This window comes from Sturnus vulgaris, unplaced genomic scaffold, assembly GCF_052056855.1.
Source record: "Sturnus vulgaris isolate bStuVul1 unplaced genomic scaffold, bStuVul1.hap1 Scaffold_141, whole genome shotgun sequence".
In the NCBI taxonomy this organism is placed as follows: domain Eukaryota; kingdom Metazoa; phylum Chordata; class Aves; order Passeriformes; family Sturnidae; genus Sturnus; species Sturnus vulgaris.
In genome coordinates this window covers 888,749-909,847 of record NW_028276063.1, presented here as the reverse complement: position 1 = coordinate 909,847, position 21,099 = coordinate 888,749, and the positions used below count along the sequence as shown (strand labels likewise).

Sequence of the window (21,099 nt, the reverse complement as noted above, 5' to 3'; positions counted from 1 at the left end):
CGCTCAAGTCCCAGGCCAAAGCTGCAGTCAGGTGAAGGAGGGCTGGGCTGGGGTGGTCTCAGCCTCTTTATTCAGTTTCGCCATAATGTGCAAATCTCCTTCCTGGCAGCGTTTAAGCCATTGCCCATAACATTTCAGTGTGTGACAGCGCTGCTGTGCCCAGAGGCCTGTGAGGCCCAGTGGCCCAGGACAGACCCCCCGAGCCCCACAGTGCCAGGCCTGGCTTTGCAGGCTGGGCTGTGCAGGGCCAGAGGAATTGGCCGGATGGACGCAGGCAGGGAGTTGTGGTCAGCAGCTCCATGGGCTGCTGCAGGCCGGGGATGAGGGGTGTCCCTCAGGGAGGGCTCTGCCTCGGCCCCGGGGGGGCCCAATGCGAGGGCGAGGGGCTGGGGGGGGCCATGGGGGCGTTCGATCAATGGGGAGGGCCCGGGGAGTGCTGAGAAGGGGGTGGGGAGTGGGGGGGAGGGAGGGGTCCCATGGATTTGGGGGGGGTCTTGATGAGTGTGGGGGGAGTCCCATGGATTTTGGGGTCCTGGTGACGGGGGGGGGAGCGGTGAGTGGGGGGGTCCCATGGATGGGGGAGGGTCTGTGAGTGACGGGGGGATCCCAGCGCTTTGGGGGGGTCGGTGAACGGGGGCGCAGTGAATAGGGGGAGCCCCGGTAAATTGGGAGGGTCCCTGGTGATAACCGGAGGAAGGGGGGGGAAGGAGCGAGCCCCAAGGGACTCCCCCCGGTGCTGGGGACACCCCGGTGCCCCCCCCAGAGCACGCCCCCCCCCCCCATTCCCGCTCCTGTTCCCGGGGGAAGTCAAAGGGAAGGGGCGGAATCCCCGGGATGGGCAGGGGGGGCACAAAGGGGGGTCCGGGCCCTGTGCACCGGAGGGTGGTCGGTACACGACGGGGGGGGTCCAGTCCCGGTGCCCGAGGGGGCGTCCCGGTGCCCGGTGATTCGTGAGGGGGTGTCCTGTGATTCCTGGGGAGGTCTCCGGTGGTCCTGGTGCATGACGGGGGGGTCCCGGTTACTCATGGAGGGGTCTCCGGTGATCTCGGTGCCCGAGGCTGGCGATGTTTGAGGGGGGGGTCCGGCGGTCCCGGTGCACGATGAGGGGGTGTCACTGCTCGATGGGGGGGGAGTCCCGGTGCACGGTGACGGTGCTGATTGATGGGGGAGGTCCTCTGGTGGTCCCGGTGCCCGGTGATTGATGGAGGGGGTCTCCGGCGATTCCTCGGGAAAGGGGGGGCGGTCCGGTGATGCCGGTGCACGAGGAGGGGAGAGAGGAAACTCGAGGGTCCTGAGGGGGTCCCGGTGCACGAGGACGGTTAAATTCGGGGGTCCTGGTGCTCGGAGAGGGGATCGGTTCCTGGTGTGTGACACAGAGAGAGACCCCGGTGACACTGGGGACCCTGGCACGGGGCTGGTGACACTCAGGGGCTCCCGGTGGCACAGAGACTCTCCCCAAATTCTCTGCCACGAGGTCCTGGTGGTACGAGGGGCTCTCGGTGATACGAGGAGCTGGTGGCACTCCAGGGGATCCTTGTGGCACAAAGAGCTGGGGGCACTTGAGGAGCTCTTGGTGACACTCGTGGGGCTCTCAGTGACATGAGGAGCCCCCAAATTCCTCTGGGTGACACAAAGAGCCCCCCAAACTGGTCTGGAGAGGAGCCCTTCGCAGGTGGATCTGTTGCACGAGGACCCCCAAAATTCCTCAAGCGAACCCCCCGAAATCCTCGCGCGGGACCCCCCACTCAGCGGGAGCCAAACCCCCCCTGCTCCTGCTCCTCTCCCCGGGGGTCTCCGGGTGATCCCGCCCCAGGTCCTCCCCTTTCCCCCTTTTCCCCTTAGGGATGGGAAGGTCGGAGGGACTGAAGGGGGGGTGCAGGAGCCGTTGGGTTTTTTCCGGGGGGGTCCCGGCGGCCCCCGGGGCGGGGTCAGTGCTCCGCAGCGGGGCCGCGCCGCTCGCACCCGTTGGCCGAGATCGGGGGGAACGGGGGTGACCCGGGGACCCCCTCGGGCCCCCAAATCACACCCGGGTCTCTTGCTTTAGTCCTGTGCTCCGAGCGCTGACTTTTCTCCTTTTTCAGTCTTCTGATAATTGATAAAAGATTCGTATTAGTCACAAAAGCATTGGGGATTGTATAAACCAGAATACTAACCTCTGAAGTAAAGCATGGACACTAGATAAAGGAAATTCTATGATAAAATAATTCTGTTTGTTATAATATGTTGTATTATGTTACATTATGTTATGTTTTCCAAATATGTTGTATCGGCTACCAGCTTGCAAAATCAGACTTCCCGAAAAGCCCTTCCTGTCTTTGTCTGATCAATGCTGCTTATCTCAAGGACCAGACTCTCAGAACTTCTCTTGTGGTTATCTACAAGGACCAGATGGCTATCTGTGACTGATTATCACCCAAAGGCTTTGTGAATTTGTGTAAGGATGTTTATTCTACCACCACTGCTTATGACAACAAAAAACCAAAAATTATTGATTACAACGAGAACCCACAGTATAAGAAGAGGCTGCAAACCAAGGTTGGGTGGAACGTGGAGTGGGCGGTGACCCCTCACGTTCCCCAGCGCGCTGCTTGCTCTTTCTATATCAAATAAAGCAATCTAAATTTTACTGAACATCAAGACTGATGTTTCTCATTTTCTCATTCTCTTTTGGTGTATTTTTTTTTTGCTAAGATTTAATAAACCTTTAAAATTTTACAAAGTGAGCGTCGTTTCTCACACCCTGCACTGCCGAGGTAGGAGGTGCAGCTCCAAGGAGGGAGGCGAGTGGAAAGCTGGTTTGAAGGGTCTTAATTTACTTCACATTATCCTGCTCTGAGTTTTTGGAGTTTTCTGCCAGAAATCTCTCCTGTCACGTCATCCACAGCTGTTTGAAGCAGTTTTTCCTTTTTGTGGGGGAAATCAAAGCCATGCACTGATGCTCCTAAACAGAAGTAGCAGAAGCGAGGCTCCAGGGCTGCGCGCTGAGCCGGAGGCAGCGAACACGCGGGGCTGGGAAAGGCGTGCCGGGAGCTGCGGAGAACTTTGTTTGTGTTTCCAGGCCAATGGCGGCTCGGGCCCGGGCCCGTTCCAGGGCTGTTCCTCATCTCCGCCTTTGCCCTCCCACAGCCCGGGGGGCCCTGAGAGCGCGGGCCGAGGCTGGGCCGTGTGCAGAGCCCGCCCCTCGCTGCCATTGGCTGATTGTGCCAATGTCACTCCTGGTTCTGGCGCGCTGATTGGGCAGAGCAGCAAAGGCGCCATTGTGGCAGCGTCTGTGCGGGCCCGGCAGCGGCGGCAGCGGCCGGAGCCCGGGGAGGCGGCGGCGGAGCTCGGAGGCGGCCCCAGCGCAGGTGGGAGCCGCGCTCGGTTCTGCGGGGGCTCGGGGCTCGCTGCGGGCCGAGGGGGCGGCAGGGGGCTCTGGCGGGTTGGTTGTGCCGGTGCGGGCCCGTGTTGGCGCTGGGCTGAGGGCGCTGCGGGAGCGGCTGCCCGCGGTCTCCTTCCCGCTGGGGCCTCGGCAGGAGCCGGTGCCGGAGCAGCGCTGGCTCGTCCCGGTTGCTGTGGGTGGCACAGAGGTGTCTGCCCTGTGCCCGGGGCTGTGCGGGAAAATTCCCGTGGGCAGAGGTTTTTGTGCCCGCAGGAGACAGAGGAGTCCTGCAGAAGTGACTTTATTGATGAACAAAGAGAGAGGCCATGCGGCATTTGCCATGCGGTCTCTAAAGCGCCGCCTCCTTTTTATCCTCATTTTCCCGCCCCCATCTCCGTCCCCACTGGCTGAGGTACTTGGAAGGTTCAGACTTCCCGATCCACCTACTGCATGTCCTCGTTAATATGCACCCCCACTACGATATTAATCTTACTGCTTGCAATCCCTCATTTTCTCAAGAATTGCCTTTACAAACTTTTAATTTCCATTGACTCAATCTCTTTTCCTGCGTCCTCTTTGGAGCAAGGTGTCGTGCATGGTAAAAAGCTGAGAGTTGCTGCAGCACGTCAGAGGAGGAGCAGCATTCGTTTAAGCCATGGTCTGCCAGGGAACCCCGAAAACGTGTCCCATTCCCATCCTTTCTCTGGAATACGAGCTATTTTCTTATTTCCTTTGTTATCTGTTTCACCACTTTTCAGTTATCATCTATTTGCGAACAGCAGTTTGAGTCATGTAATTTTGCGTAAACTCCTCCTTCTGTTAATAGATAATCTGATCCTATCCCATGTGAAATGTCTCCTTCCTTATTTCAGTGGATTGGTCGTCAGGAAGGTCAGGAGCTGGAGCTGTCTGGTTGGTTATTTTTTCCAGGATTCTTTTTATCCTAATTCTGCCAATCAAATTATGGATGGATTTTCTGTGTCCTGATATGAATTCGTTAGGGTTCCCAGAGGCTGGTCCATGGTGTTGTAGGATTGGCTCTGGTGTCTGTTCATCTTTTTTGCGTTTTTGGGTGCTCCCTCCATCCAGGGCTGTATCAATTGACCACTTTCATCTAATTAAATCACCACATACTTGGATTTCCAACTCATTTCCCTGAACTTGTGGCACCAAAACCACCCCAGTGCCCCAATACACCCTATATAACCTGGACAGTGACAGCACAGGTTGGAGCAGGGAGAGGGATGATTCCCCCACACTTTTTTTAGTAAAGCTTTCCCAACATTCTCCGTTTGCTGATTCCATTTGCAGCTTAACCAATTTCTGTTGCAGTCAGATATCCTCACTATGGGCTCTGCCTTTAGTTGTGCAAATTCCATCTGTGCAAGCAGGCAGAGCTTGGAGTGAGAGACAGAGGCAATCACCGAAATTCCTCCCCCAGGCATGAAGATCCTGGTTCATTGTGCACACATTGCCCTAGCAGTGTTAATTTGCATTTCTAAAGCTCCTCTCGTGGCTGTGCCTGGATCCAATGCTTCTCTTCTGGAGCAGCCCTTAGGTGATTCACACGTGCACTCCTATAATCTGCTTTTTTTTTTCTTTTCTTTTTTTTTGTTAACAATTTTGTATTAACTTTTTTTGTGTTTAAGCCCTTACAATCAATACTCTTGTAGTTTTGCAAAATGCAGCCTAAAGCTGAGCATCGGAAAACCCATTCTGAAATTCTGCCATCATTAAGAGCCACCCACAAATATATACAAAAATATTCCAGTGCAATCAAGCTTTTTCTACTTCTTCTCCTAAGAGTAAAAATTGTTTGTCACACCCCTGGCCCAAACCTAACTGACAATATAAAAGTAGGATTATTATGAAAATTTTTTCTCATCTTGTGACTGAAAATGCAGGGACAATAAAAATCTCTCCAACAATATCTTTTGTGTTAGAGAGTCAAGGCATTACTTGATCCTTGTCAGGATGAGCAACAGAAATCATTTCATCCACACGTAGCCCGGGTGTGCAGAGAAAATCATTCCATGACATGTGAGTTTTACTAGATTTTCCCTTAACTTTTTACAGTCTGAACCCATAGAATTCCATTGGTTTCACGTTCATTACTTCCAAGTTGTGTAGTTCTTAGTATTTGGTTTCCTATTGTACCCCGGTTTCTCCTCTTGTGATGTTAATTAGGTCCACACTCCTGGATTTCCTTCTCAGCCTTTTCCAGACCAGGTGTCTCCATCTATGCCGGGGGCAGTGTCTGGGGTGGGTGTTCCTTGATGTTTGCTGATGGGTCTTGATTTTTTCTTGATGGTCGTTATCTTTGTGAGTATCTTTTGGGCTATTCCCAGTCTATTGAGATGTTAAACTCACCTCTGTTGAGTGGTGGAGCATCCCTCAAACAATCCCTTTAAAATTCGTTTCCCCAAGGCAAAGGTAAATCAAGCATTAGTAGAGAAATAAGATTTTTAAAAATTTTAAACATGGTATATTTTGCAGCAATGGAATCCCCGGCAGCCCAGTGTGTGAGTGTAACTGGGGGGCAGAGTGGAATTGTGCCGTTGTCTTCCCCAGCAGCTGTGGCAGTGCAGGCACAGAAAGCAGAGAAGCTCCAGCAGTGGCAGCAAGGATTGGCCCCAGTGTGTGGAGATGCCAAAGGAGGGTGCCCAGGCAGAGGATTTCAGCAGAGGATCTGTGGGCAGGCCCAGGGGCTTGGCCCGATGTGGAGCCCTGGCTGCTGCTGCGTTGCCTTCAGTGCAGGGTCAGTGGTGCCCTCCCATGCTGCTCCTGCAGCCGGGAATTCCAAATCTCCGGGGCTTGAGAGCCCCTGAGCCCAGGGTGAGGGGTCCCCCCGTGTTGAGCTGTGCTGGCGGCTGTTTCTGTGCTCAGGGACACTTGGAATGGGCCACGGCACTTGGCCACCAGTGGTGCTTCTTTGCACTCCTTAGGCAGGACCCGATGTCCTGGGTGGATGCTGTGAACAGCAAAGTGCCAAGGCAGGCTCTGTGCCAGCCCAGCTTCCTGTGGCAGAGATTTCACAAGAGACAGGATTCTGGCCACAGACTGCATGAAATATACATCCCTTATCTCCAGCCCGCACTAGGTGGAGAATTACCAAGGTAAGGAATTGCAAAGATCAATTCCAAGGGAAATAATTGAATATCTGCTCTGGGTCTAGCTCTTACTCTTGCCAAAGCCAATGGCAAAAGCCGTAGCCATTGCATCTTGGTTTCTATCACCAGCTTCCAAAGGAGTTTCTTTATTTCCCCATTCATTCTTTCTACCTGACCTGAGCTCTGGGGGTTCCAGGGCTTGTGGAGGTCCCATTGTATTTTTAAAGCAGCCATAACGCCCTGAAGGGTCTTTGCTGTAAAATGAGTTCCCCATCTGAGAGTCTGTTGTTTCCACAATCCCTTATATTGGAGTTATTTGTTTTAGAAATACCTTAATACGCGATCCGGATCTGCTGAAGAAGTCAGAATAGCTTTTTTCACCCTGTTAGCTGCCATGCTGTCACCAGAAGATATTTGAGCCTTCCTGCTCAGGGCGTTTCAGTGCCAGGCTCTTCCAAGCACACCCAGCTCCGCCGGTTGAGCTGACCCTGCAGGCGGTAACCTGAGCTTGGTCTAATTTCCTTTCTTTCATCAGAGCGTGTCTTGGAGCTCTTTTCCCTTCTCCTGCCCTTGCAGAGCCATCCATAAACACATTTTGTCCCTCAGGCCAGGGAAAGTCTCATCAATATCTCTTACCCTGGGTCTCGAGCCCTGTCACTTGAATGCAGTCATGGGTTTGTTCCCAGCCCCCTGTCCAGGCTGTTCAGTCAGGAGCCTGGGTTAAACCCTTTCCCTGTCCTCAATTCTAAATCCTCCTGTGCCACTGAAGAAGTTTCATTCTGCCCCAGTTTGATCCCTGTCCCTGCGCTGGGATGCTGTGGGTTTGGGGGGAAGAGGGAGCCGGCAGTGGGTGCTGGGCCTGGGGGCAGCAGGAGAAGGGAAGGAGAAACAGGGTTGAAGAACAAAATGGTCAAATGATGCCCGTGGGAGGAGAAGGTGGGATTGTACAGGAGAAGGAGGAATAGTAGGAGGAAGAGGAGTGTGACGAAAAGCAGGGACACAGGAGAAGGTGGAGCAGAATCAGCAAACACCCTAAGGTTCCACCCCTCCCTGTGTTTACAGCCTCTCCCCCAGCCCCAGGAGCGTTGCCCCCCACATGCAGCAGGCGACAAGGGAAGGGGATCCATGATTTTCACAGGGTTGAATTTTGGTGTTTCTGACCTCTATTGGGCTAAATTGGTTGGTGCTTTGTTTTTTTGTGAGGGCTGAATCTTTATATTTAGGAGTGAGTTTTGGCTGAATCTTGCTTTTTGTGGAGTTTTTGGTCTGTGTCTTGATGTTTGGAGGACTTTTGGTTTGAATAATGGTGTTTTGGAGGTTCTTACAGACACAAGATGCACAGTGAGTTCGTGAGTTGCGCTTGGGCAAGGAGAAACTCCCAGTCCAAGGTGCTCTCTTCTCTTGTTCTTTCCCAAAACCAGGATTTTTCATTCCCATTGCATAGGCAGATGGAGGAGGAAAAGCCTAGGAGATCCCTCTGGAGGAGGGGCTGCAAACCCAGCCTAGGGATCTGCGAGGAGGAAAGACCCTCCCTGAGCCGGGAAGGCGGCCGGAGATCCAGGCAGAGCTCAGAGCTGGTGGAGAAGCCTCATGGAGGGGAGAAGCCGCACAAGTGCTTGGAATGTGGGAAGGGTTTCAGCTACAGCTCCAAGCTGATCGTACACCAGAGGATCCACACTGGAGAGAAGCCCTACGAGTGTGGGGAATGTGGGAAGAGCTTCAGACAGAGCTGCCACCTGGTGCAGCACCAGGTGATCCACACAGGGGAACGGCCCTACACCTGCTTGGAATGTGGGAAGAGTTTTGGGCACATCTCCAACCTGAGAAGCCACCAGCGCATCCACACTGGAGAGAGGCCCTACAAGTGTCCTGAGTGTGGGAAGACATTTCAGACCAGCTCCCATGTCCTCGTCCATGAGCGGATTCACACAGAGGAGAGGCCCTTCCGCTGCCCAGACTGCGGGAAGAGATTCAACCGCAACGACACCCTCACTGTCCACCGGCGCATCCACACTGGGGAGAGGCCCTACGAGTGTCCTGAGTGTGGGAAGAGCTTCTCACACAGTTCAGCCTTGACCCGACACCAACAGAGTCACCACTAAGGGAAGCCCTGTGAGTGCCCCAAGTGTGGGAAGAGCTTCGTGCTCTGCTCCAGCTCCATCCCCCGTGGGAGTATCGGTGTTGGATGATCCCCAGTGACCCCCGTTGGGCAGAGCCCTGGTGATCCGTGGGACTGGTTATCCCCGCTGGGTGCGGGGAAGGGGCTGGAGAGATTTCTTTCCCTTCTCCTTGTGCTGCTTTGATTTGGTTGGTAATAAATTCCCTCGCTGTGCCCAGGCTGGCTCTGTTGTTCCCGTGCCGGTGCTCGGGGCGGGATCTCTCCTGTTCCTTCTCTCAACTGCCGGGCCTGTCCTCAGCCAATCAGAGAATGCGATGAAGAAGATTCAGCCAATCAGAGAGAGCAGCTGTGATGACTCACCGGTTGCCGGGCAGACCCGCAGCACCCAGTGTTCCCCACCTGGACCCGCCCTCCCCGCCCAGTCACGATCCCCCCGCGGGGTCCCCCCAAGTCCCTCCCCAGTCCCGCCCCCAAGTAAATGGAACTGGTTATAACTTGGAAGCTTTATTGGGAGCGCTGGGAGCAGCTTGGCTTGGACAGAGTAACAGCAGGGTTGGAGAGGACGCACTACACTCCCAAAATCAGCGTGGGGACAGAGCGTGGGATCCTGGCTGGGTTCGAGGCCACGGGGAAGGGTTGTAGACACTGCTGGCTCAGGAGTTCTGTGGGCAGAGAAAAGGTGGTGACCCCCGGCTGGCGGTCCCTAGGAGGAGCACACACACTGGGGGAGGGGGAACACGACCCCCGGGACCCCCCCTCTCCTTCTTGCACAGTTAGTAGCTGAGCCCCAGTGCCAGGAAGACGAAGCCCAACACAGAGCCCCCATCCCCATCAGCACTTTACTGTGGGCAGCGTCCGGCGGCGTCTCTAGGGGACCACAGGGGTCAGGACCAACCAAAACCTCTCATGGACATTCCAAGCCACTCGAAGAATCCTCCCAATCTTCCCCAGCCCACCTAGAGCTCCCTAAAACATTCTCCTGTCTTCCCAGCTTCCTTGGGATCCACCAAAGCCCTTCCTGTCCTTCTCAAAATGGCATAACTCCCTCCCATTTGCTCCCCGCTGCCCCAGGACCCCCAAACCTTCTACCAGTCCCTTCACAACCCCACCAGGACTCATCAAGACCCCTCCAGATCTCTTCCCAGCACAACCAACCTCATTCCAACCCCTGCTTTCCAATTCCTGATCTTTTTCCAGCTCCTCCAGGTTCACTCAAATCCCTCCCAGTTACACCCAGCACCCCCAGACTCCCTCCCAGTGCCCACCAGGATCCCCGGAACCCCATCCCACCCTCTAACATCCTTCAAACTCCTCAGCCATTCTAGACCCCCAATCCCTTCTCCCAGTTTAAACCAGGCTATCTCAAACTCTCTCCCAGTTACCCCAGCACAACCCAATCCCCCTCCCAGCTCCCCCAGCGCCTCCCCCACTCCCCCGACACTGTGGGGTCCGGGCCGTGCCCCAGTGCCGGTTCAGGGGGTGCTCCAGGCTGACGTCTCCACCTGGAGCTGGAGCTGAGCCCGTGCCGGGGGGAGTTTCCAGCAGCACCAGGAGCTGGTAGAAATCCAGTCCCCATTGGGGACCAGGTCGGTGGCCACCACGTGTCCCGAGAGCTCCTGCTGGCCCTGGAACCAGCTCATCTGGATGTCGGCAGGGTAGAAATCCATGAGGGAGCAGAGCAGGCAGCCGGGGCCGGGCTGGGAGCTCGAGGGAAGCAGCGAGATGGACACACTGGGAGAGAGTGGGGACACACTGGGATCAGCTGGGGGGGACTGGGAGATATGGGAGAGGGCTGGTGTGGCACTGAGAGCGACTGGGAATGAAATTGGAGAGAGTAGGGAAACACTGGGAGAGAGTGGAGTGGATTGGGGCAATGGGAGAAAGACTGGAGGTTTGGGATTTGACTGAAAAGGATTTCAGAGGGCACTTGGATAGAGGGGAGAGATTTGGGGAGGCACTGGGATGGCAGTGGGAGAGAGGCTGGAGGTCTGGGAGTGGACTGGGATTGGAATGTCTGTGGACTAAAAGGAATTAGGAAGGACTGGTGACACTGGGAGGGACTGTGAGGACACTGGGAGAGACTGGGATGGACTGGGAGAGCCACCGGAGTCCCTTGGGGTGAGTGGACAGGAGGCCACAGGGATGGGTATCTTAGTTTGAGAGACGATTTTAAAAAGCACACTGGAGTGAGTGCTGTCTTCTCTGCAGGGTTCCAATAGTCCCTTTCCACCAATGGGAAATAAATGTTAATAGATGAAAGAGGAAAAAACTCCAACAGTTTATTAACAAACAATAAGCCTACAAAGCAAAAAAACCTCCCAGACTTCTGGATATTAAATTATCAGACCTTTCCCCACACTCACCAGGGAAAATGACCCAAAATGCCAGAGAAATCCCTGCTCACAACACATTGTACAGGTGGCGCCGCTTCTCCCCCAGGGAAAAAACCAACCCGGGACTGTTCCGAAGGAGATGAAAGCCCGGGGCTCGCCTGCCCTTGAACTCCTCCCCAGCCGGGCTCCGCGGGCACGGTCCCGGCAGGCGAAGCAGCGGGGCTGAAGCCTCGGGCTGTTTTCTCTCCCGGCTCGGCCCGGCTCGCAGCGGCTTTGGGCTGCAGCGGCGCCGCTCCGCTCCTGCCGGCGCGGAGCCCCCGGGCTGCGACACAGCAGCTGCTCAGTTCGCCTCCAGGCACGGCAAGGCTGCCTCTGCATCCTCTCCGAGCCAAGAAAAGGGGAAAAGTCCTTTGTTTGCTTGGGGCAAAAACGCTTTTCAGCCAAACAGAAACCCACAGTGCACAGAGAGAGCCGCGGAAAACCCGAGCAGCGAGGCTTCAAAACACCCGCGGAATGAACAAGGAGCCTCTCCCCGCCCCGGCCCCGCACACATCCCCTCCCGGGCTGCCGGGGTTTAGATACAATAACCATTCTTTGGGCACAAAGCAGAGGATCATGGAATTACCATCACAGTAACTCACTCCAAGAGAATCGTGTATGCAATAATCACATGTAAATATCTATCTATCTGTAAAAGCACGTACTGCACTCTGGATCCAGCCATGTGCTCTAGGACAGGAGTGGGGAGGCTGAACGGACCCCAGGAGAGATGGGGAATGTACGGACACAGCAAACCCTCCAAGGGCTTTAAGCTCATTCCCAGCTTTTCCGTGTTTCCAGGGCTTTGACTGCTGGATTTCAATGAACTGAGATGTCACTGTGAAAAGCAGAGCAGTCTGGAACCAGACACTGCTGCTGGACAAAGCCTGGACTTGTCACATCTCAGATTTCAAAATATATTGAATAAAAAACTCCATTACCCACAACCTTTCCCAGCCCATCCCTCCTCACACATAACAAAATACAACGGAATTCTTTCTAAAGGGTAAAAAATAAAGTAAAATGAACATTGAAAATGTTCCCTCATAAAATGTCGGATTTGACATTTTGAGAGAACGTTGAGAAAATACAAAATAACGAAGTGTGTCTAGAAAAGCCGGCTGTAATTTCTCAGGTATTGGGCTCAGGGTCAGCTCCGAGCCGGGCTCTGTCTCCCAGGTGCCCAAGTGCCCGGGCCAGCTCTGAGCAGCCTCTCCCGGCTCTCCAGCCCGGCTTTGCCCCGGCTCTGCCCCGGGCAGGCACTCGGTGTTTCCGTGGTGCCCCTGCCCCGCTCAGCTCCCCGTGCCCTGCAAAGGCGCCGAGGCTGCGCTCGGTGCCCCTGGGTGTCACTGAGCGAGGCACTGACGAGCCCCGGTGCCCGGGCACAGCCCTGAGGGACACCCCTCGTCCCCGGCCTCCCGCGGGACACGGAGCCACTGCCCACAAGGCCCTGGCACGTCCGGCCCGGCCAATTCCTCCTGCCCCGGCCAGCCTGGGCTGCAGCCCCAGGGCTCTGCAGGCCGGGGCTGGGGCTGTTGGCTCCCACCGTGGCCAAAGCCTCCCAGGGCTCTGGCCACGCCAGGGGCTACAAGGCCACGAGGCCGGGGCTGCTCCGGGCCGCTTCCAGGCTGTCCCTCTGCTCTTGGGTGCCGGGGGTGGCCCTTTGTGACACGGGCGTGGCCCTCGGTGATGCGGGACATTGTGGTGCTGTCATGAATGAGATTGAAATCCATTGAAATCCATTTATCCATTCATCATGAACGAGAGTATTTAAGATCGTTTAAAAATTGGTGACAAGGGCATGAACAAAAGTCAGATTTAATATTAAGTGACAAAGCAAAAGTTTGATGGAAAGATTCACTCTACTGCTGACAGGACAGCTAAGGCACAACAAGGGAAAACAGGCAACAACAAAAGCAAACAAAAACCAGGCAACCAAAACAGAAATGAACTGAGAACTCTCTAGGGGAGTGTGGGTGGGTGTGTGCTGTGTTTAGGTGCATGGGACCAAAAGAGAGTGCAGGCAAGGATTAAAAGGAACACGGCCTAAAAACTAATCAACACTAAGCAGTACTTCAACTTCTCCCTTTATTTGTCACTTATACCTTAGCCCCAGCAATCCAACAGAGGTACAACACTGAACTAATACCTAACTTAACTTATAACTTAACCTTAACAATTCAACAGGTCAGTAACACTTAACAGCATTTAACCAAAGTTATAGCTATAACTTCCATGTTGTACTTAGTAATTTAATGGAAAAACAACACTTAGCTTACGACTTATATTTAAAACTTAGCAAAACATTTAACACTTACAGCATTTAAGTAAGTTCATACCTATAACTGAACCTTGCTTACAGGCCTAACTTAGATATCCACAGTACTTCCATATCTAGGAAAGCTGTATTTCTCCCAGGTTTGCTATAGCACATGTGCAGGGGCACACACACAGACAGACCAGTCAGTGCAAGCAAGGTACCTGGAAAAAATTCCCCTGAGAGCTCAGTGAAATCCAAACTTCAGATGTGCTTTCATCTCCCACTGAGCGAAGGATGGGTCCTTGAGCAGTGAGGGTATGGGCCCAGGACACGTCGTGTTTCAGCGATCCTCCAGGCATAGCAAAGCCGAGGGTTTGCTGGCTCTGAGAGGCCCCTCAGAGGGAGACTGCTGGTCACAGCCCACAGTGGCCCAGGAGAGCTCAAAGGTCTCCTTTTGGATTTCTGTTGAGAGGGTCACAAGAGAGTGGGCTCCAGGCATAACGATGTTTCATCCTGGCCTCAGTTTGGGTCAGCACTTTCTCTAGGAGTTGGGGAATGCTTCACCACACTGGGATCTCAGAGGTGCCCATGGCCTGGGTGACGCTGGCTCGACACCAGGCAGCCACCAAAGCTACTCTGACCCTGCCCCTCCAGCTGCAAGGGAAAAGAAAGATTAACCAGGAGCTCCAGGATCAGATTAAGACGGGACAAGCAAAGACACCAAACAGCAAAACGGGCGACACAGACCCAGCCTGGGCACAGCGAGGGAATTTATTATCAATCAAATCATAGCAACAGAAGGAAAAGAGAGAGAAATCTCTCCAACAACTTCCCCCCACCCAACGGGGATCACTGGGGACCATGGATCACCAGGGCTCTGCCCAATGGGGGTCACTGTAGATCATCCAACAGTGATCCTCCCATGGGGGATGGAGCTGGAGCAGAGCACGAAATTCTTCCCACACTCGGGCAGTCAATGGGCTTCCCTCAGTGGTGACTCCGCTGGTGTTTGGTCAAGTGAGAGCTCTGTGAGAAGCTCTTCCCACATTCAGGACACTCGTAGGGCCTCTCCCCAGTGTGGATGCACCGGTGCCTGATGAGGCTGAAGTTGCGGTTGAATCCCTTCCCGCAGTCGGGGCAGTGGAAGGGCCTCTCCTCTGTGTGAATCCGCTCATGTAGGAGTAGATTGGAGCTGGTCTGAAACCTCTTCCCACACTTGGGACACTCATAGGGCCTCTCCCCTGTGTGGATGCACTGGTGTTTTCTAAGGTCAGAGCTCCATCCAAAGCTCTTCCCACATTCCAAGCAGGTGTACGGCCGTTCCCCAGTGTGGACCACCTGGTGACGGATCAGGCTGGAGCTGTAACTGAAACTCTTCCCACATTCTCCACATTCGTAGGGCTTCTCCCCAGTATGGATCCTCTGGTGTAGGACCAGTTGGGACCTGTAGTTGAAACCCTTCCCACATTCCCCACATTCGTAGGGCTTCTCCCCTACATGAGGCTTCTCCACCAGCTCTGAGCTCTGCCTGGATCTCGGGCCGCCTTCCCGGCTCAGGGAGGGTCTTTCCTCCTCGCAGCTCCCTGGGCTGGGTTTATATCCCCTCCTCGTGAGAGATCTCCAGGGCTTTTCTGCCTCCTCCATCTGCGCACACCTGGGGAATGAAAATTCCTGGTTTAGGAGGAAATAACAAGAAGAGAGCTCCATAAACTGGGTGTTCCTCTTTGCCCAAGTTCATCTCCGGAAGTCATTGAGCATCTTGTGTCTGTAATAACCTCCCAAACACCAAGATTCCCACCCACAATCTTCCAAACTTTAACACACAAATCAAAAATTCCCCAAATACCAAGCTTCAGCCAAAATCCCCTCCATGACTGTGCTGGGTTGAAAGCAAAACCAGTGAAAGACTCCAAGTCAGAAATACAATTTGATAGGAAAAAAGAGAAGAGAAATAAAATACATGCAATAGTACAAAAGAAAACACCTGACAGAATCAGAATACAACCTGACACCCCGCTAGTTTTGATGGTGGTAGCAGTCCAGATGAAGTGGTCTTGTTGTAGTTGTGATGCTGTAGAAAGGTCTGGTAGCTCTTGTCCTCTGGAAACCAGTGGGTAAGGGCTGCCTTGGTGTTCCAAATCTCAGATTTTATCTAGGTAGGAAAGGCTTGACTCCTCCCCCTGGCTGGAGCATCTCCCAATGGGATGATGGAATTTTATCAGTCATGCAGTGGGACTCAATGGCCCATTAACAGAAGATATCTTCCTGGAGGAAGGATGGGTTGTGGAAAAGATAAAGAACACTGCCCCACCTGGTTTTAACAGATGGCCCTTTAGCAGAGGATATCTCCCACAGAGATAAGGATCACTGCTCCACCTGTTTTTTTCCACCACTCTTTGTTCTTTTGTTTCTTCCCAGGACCTCTGACTGGTTACTTCATGTTTGCTGCTGATTTCCTCTCCCTTTTGAAGATGAAAACAGTAAAAGTGTCTTTGACCTGCCTTGCTGGATATTGTGAAGAGGAACAGTCATCTACTGCAAGTGGAAGTGTCACAGGTGGAGCAGAGTTCTGTGAGTGCTGTATCAAATCAGACCTCGTCAGGCCTGCCAGAACAACTGGTCCATGCTGCCCTTCACTGTTCTGCCTGTTCCCCACTGTTTCATGCCAGAGTAATTTAACTGCTGTTAATTGGGTGTGTGTTTCACTCGAGCCAGTCCAGCAGAACCAGCAGAAAGCAGCCCCAGAATGAATGGGGCTCTGCAGAGGAGCCCCAGACTATTCATCAGCCTGCCCGCAGAACTGGCTCCAACTCTGAACCCTTGTGACCACACTCTGAAGAAGACACACTTCTGATATTTCTGAGGCAGTTATGACTGAGGCACTGCATGTGCTTGTGCAGGTAAGAATCCCAAAGTTCTTTCTGTCAGGAAAATTAATCCACAAACACCAGAGGTTTATGTCCAAAAAGGAGACAGAGGAGTCCTTTTTGCTTTATTCGATTAAAGGGAGAGGCCATGGGACATTCCCCTGGGATCTCAAATTTTTGGAGGACGCAGCCTCCTTTTTATCCTATTTTCCCGGCCGCATTTCCCTCTCTCTTTTCCCCATTGGCTGAGGTACTTGAGAGGCACAGACTTCCCGGAACGCCTGATACCTGAAATTCCCCTCTAAGGTATAACCCTCCCTTTTAATTTTTAATTCTTATAGAATTCATAGTTTTCCCCCCTTTGCTTCTTTCATCTTTCCATATCCAATTTCATTTATCAGCAGCCCTACAGTTTGTTTGTAAAGGCAAATATCTTTTTCCATTCATCAATCAGTGGAATCCATCCCATTGTTTCTTTTATCTCTCAGTGCTAGCCTTATCTACAAGCAGATGCACAGCTCATTTGTAAGACAAATTCAACATTCCTCTCAAAGGGGTCCTGGCTGAGGCAGCAGTGATGATGCTGGAGTGGGAGGAGGAACAGGCACGGCAGTGCCAGAGCTGGCTACAGGCTGGCCACAGGCTGGCCATGGGGCTGATGGTGCTGTGCGCTGCTGTGTGTGAGTAAAAACCAGTATGGACCAGTATAAACCAGTATAGAGCAGAACAGACCAGTACAGACCAGTTTAGGTGACCTGGGCTCCAGGCTGGGCATGGGTTGGACATGGGGCTGATGGTGCTGTGTGTCAGTATAAACCAGTATAGACCAGTATAGACCAGTATAAATCAGTGTAGACCAGTATGGACCAGTACAGACCTGTACAGACCAGTATGGACCAGTAGAGACCTTCCCCTATCCCAGGATGGGGACACTGGGCTGGCACTGGGAGCGCTGGGAGGGAACTGATTTGGTGACATTGAGATGGTGACATTGGTATGGGGACAATGAGTTGGTGACACTGGGAGGGGACTGGGATGGAACTGGTGACAGTGGGACACAACTGGGAGCACTGGGACAGGGACACTGGGACAGGATGGGGGATACTGGGATGGGACAGGGACACAGGAATGGAACTGGGACCACTGGGCTGGTGACACTGGGACAGGACTGAGGACACTGAGACTGAACTGGGGACACTGGGGTGGTGCCATGGGTGGCACTGGTGACACTGAGATGGCTCTGGGGACACTGGGACAGGACCAGTGACACTGGATTAGTGACACTGTGACAGAACTGGGGGCACTGGGATGGAACTGGGGACACTGGGTTGGTGACACTGAGATGGCACTGGGAGCACTGGGATGGCACTGGGAGCACTGGGCTAGTGCACTGGAACAGGACCGGTGGCACTGGGCTGGTGACACTGGTATGGGTCAATGATGGGGTGGCACTGGGCTGGCACAGGGACACAACTGGGAGAACTGGGACAAGAAGACTGGGACAGGATGGGGGACACTGGGATGGCACTGGGGACACTGGGCTGGTGATGACATTGGTATGGGGACATTGGGGATGTGGTACTGGGACAGGACTGGTGGCACTGGGATAGGACTGGGGACACTGGGCTGGAACTGGGTTGGTGACACCAGGCTGGTGGCACTTGGGTGGTGACAGACAGAACTGGTGGCACTGGGTTGGTGACACTGGTATGGTGACAATGGGGGGGTGGCACTGCGATGGGACTGGGAGCACTGGGATGGTGATACTGAGAGGGAACTGGTGGCACTGGGACACAACTGGGAGCACTGAGACAAGAACACTGGAACAGGATAGGGGACTATGCGATGGCACTGGGAGCACTGAGATGATGACATTGGTATGAGGACAATAGGGTGGTGGCACTGGGAGGGAACTGGAGACAGATTGAACTGGGAACACTGGGATGGTGACACTGGGACACAACTAGGAGCACTTGACAGGGACACTGGGACAGGATGGGGGACACTGGGATGGGACTGAAGACACTGGGAGGGACTGGAAGCACTGGGATGGTGATATTGGTATGGTGGCAATGGGGCAGTGACACTGGGCTGGCACTGGAAGCACTGGGAAGGAACTGGGAACACTGAGCTGGTGACACTGGGACAGGACTGGGGACACTGGGATGGGAGTGGCTTGGTGGCACTGGGTTGGTGACATTGGGCTGGTGACACTGGGACAGGACTGGGGACACTGGGGCAGCTCTGGTGGCACTGGGGTTGAACTGGGGACACTGGGCTGGTGACACTGAGAATGAATGGGTGGCACTGGGATGGTGACACTGGGGCAGCCCTGGGGACACGGGACTGGTGGTTCTGGGGTGTCCCTGGTGCCACTGCTCCCGTGCCACTGTGCTGGTTGCCCTGGTGCTGTGTCCCCGGTGCCACCTGTGCAGTGTCGCCATGTCCCCGCAGTGTCCCTGGACTCAGGGTGTGCTGTGCTGGGGGTGGCCGAGGACAGTCACCTGCTGCTGGCCCTGGGCACCGTGGCCATGTCCTGCCAGGTGACCCTGCAGGCCTCTGCGCCATCGTGGTGACACCTGGCCACCATCGCCTGTGAGCACAGGGCCATGGCCCAGTGCCTACGTGACCACGCCCAGCGGGTGGCAACCTCCAGGGCCAGCTCCGAGGCCACCGCGGCCACCAGCAAGGTCACTGCAATGTTCAGGGGTGGCTGGAGATGGTAACATGGCACCTGGGGTACTTGGTGGACGCTGTTAACTGGGACATGGTGATGACACGTGGCGGACACAGCGACAGGGATTCCCCAGAGCTGCCCGGGCCCTCGAGGACATCGTGGTGGCCTTGGGGACATCAGTGGAGGGACACAAGGAGGTGATGCGAAAGCTGAAGGAGGCGGCCCGGGACGCGCCAGCGGGGCAGGGGTAGGGATAGGGTGGGGACACGGGGGTGACACTGTCGTCCCGAGGGACACTGGGGACCTTGGTGTCCTTGCCTTGGGGACACCGGGGCCACCCTGAGGTCGCCTGTCCTGTTTTGGGTCACTACAATGTCCCTGTGTCCTGGGGTACAATGCAAAAATGTGTATTCTATCACCATCTGTTAAAATGTGGGAGGGGTGGTGATCCTTATCTCTGTGGGAGATATCCTCTGCTGATGTGACATCTCATAAAATCAGGGGGATGATCATCGTTATCTTTTCACAACCCATCCTTCCTCCAGAAGATATATTCCGTTAATGGGCCATTAAGTCCTATTGTGTGACTGATAAGATTACATCATCCCATTGGGAGATGCCCCAACCAGGGGCAGGAGCCAAGCCTTTCCTACCTAGATAAAAATCTGGGGTTTGGGACCCGAGGGCAGACCTTTCTACTGGATCCCAGAGGAAAGTCGGAACTTTTCCACATCATCGCTGGATCTTCGGAGGAAAACTGCACCTTCTACAGGAGCACTGCTTCAACAGAACCACATCTGTCATCCAGGAGGACTGCAGCCACCATTTAACGGGACTGCTACCAACACCCTGACTGACAGGATGTCAGGTTGTATTTCTGACTGTGTTGGTGGTTGTTTCTTTTATATTATTGCATGTATTTTATTTTTTCTCTTTTCTCCTATTAAATTGTATTACTGACTTGGAGTCTCGCGCTGGTTTTACTTTCAAACCAACACATCTTGTTATGGAAAACATCTGCTCAGTCACATAGTGGGCATGCACTACCTGCAGGTCACACAGCGGACACTGATGAAGACGACGAGCCTTCATCGGAAATAAGACCCTCAAAAGGATGAGAGATCCCCTAACCCATTAGTAGAGCATGTGCCATACAACATAGTGATGTAGATTTTAGGAATAGAAACTAGGAGGAGTTCTCTAGAAACTTCTGTAGCATATAGGATATAAATAGGATTTTTGGCCTTGATGCTTTGGTATGTGAGGAATGGTGAGCCACTCCCCATATCCCCGGTCAGTTTTGCTTATGCTTTATATGAACCTCAATTATACTAAATTGTATTCTCAAATATATGCATTTTGATTGTATTCATCTCCAATACTTTAATTGTATCCATTTATAATTGTTACTATTAATTTAATTTAATCTCGTTGCTTGATAAACTGGAAAAATAGAACGTCATTCATAACATTATCAAACAAGTCAGAGCAAGAGAATGAGAAAATAATTCCTACGAAAACATCTTCCCCTCACCCTTCCCTCCTTCCCGGATTTCCTGTTATTCTCCATTCCCTCCCCTGTCCCCACACAGGGGATGGGGGTCACAGTCAGATCGTGTCACTGTTCCCGGTTCCTGTCTGCAGTACAGAGGTGGCTGCCCTGTCCCCGGGACTGTACCTTGGAAGGTTCAGACTTCTCGATCTGTCCACTTCATCTCCCCCTCCAATATGCACACACACACGCCTTTTTGCTTTTTTTTTTTTTTTTTTTTTTTTTTTTTAGTAAAACAAAACAATATTCATAATTCTCTTAAGTCTTTGTTTTTCCCTAGTTCAAGAATTTAACACAGCCTTGGCTGAACAACAGTCCATGTCAATTAGCACCGTTTTCTAGAAGTGACAACAATCTCTTTCGTTCCTTCTTACCTACAAGTCCCTGGCCCTGTTTCCAAGCAGATTCCCAGGGTTTGTTTAAGTCACATTCACCCTGTTCCTTTCACCCGTCACTGCCGGAGCCCCCTCACCTGCTCACCCTCGCAGGTTCCTCCAAACGCGTGTCCCTGCCCGCGGGCTGGGCTGGGCTGGGCTGGGCTGAGCTGGGCCGAGCTGGGCCGAGCTGGGCTGGGCTGGGCTGGGCTAAGCTGGGCCGAGCTGGGCCGAGCTGGGCCGGGCTGGGCTGAGCTGGGCCGAGCTGGGCTGGGCTGAGCTGGGCCGAGCTGGGCTGGGCTGGGCTGGGCTGGGCTGGGCTGAGCTGAGCTGAGCTGGGCTGGGGGCAGCGAGCCCGGCAGAAACCAACACCCGCGGGACGCTTTGGTTCGCAGGGCCCGAAGGTC

The 21,099-nt window shown here is 53.8% G+C and overlaps 1 protein-coding gene across 1 annotated transcript in view; it reads right to left on the bottom strand.

Moving 5' to 3' along the window:
- Positions 1–21,099, bottom strand: part of LOC148219398 (uncharacterized) — a 158,603-nt gene that overhangs the window by 84,800 nt on the left and 52,704 nt on the right. The window contains exon 4 of the mRNA XM_088157608.1: positions 14,478–14,725. Within this exon, the coding sequence (XP_088013734.1) occupies positions 14,478–14,725 (248 nt within the window). The remainder of the gene's footprint in view (positions 1–14,477; positions 14,726–21,099) is intronic.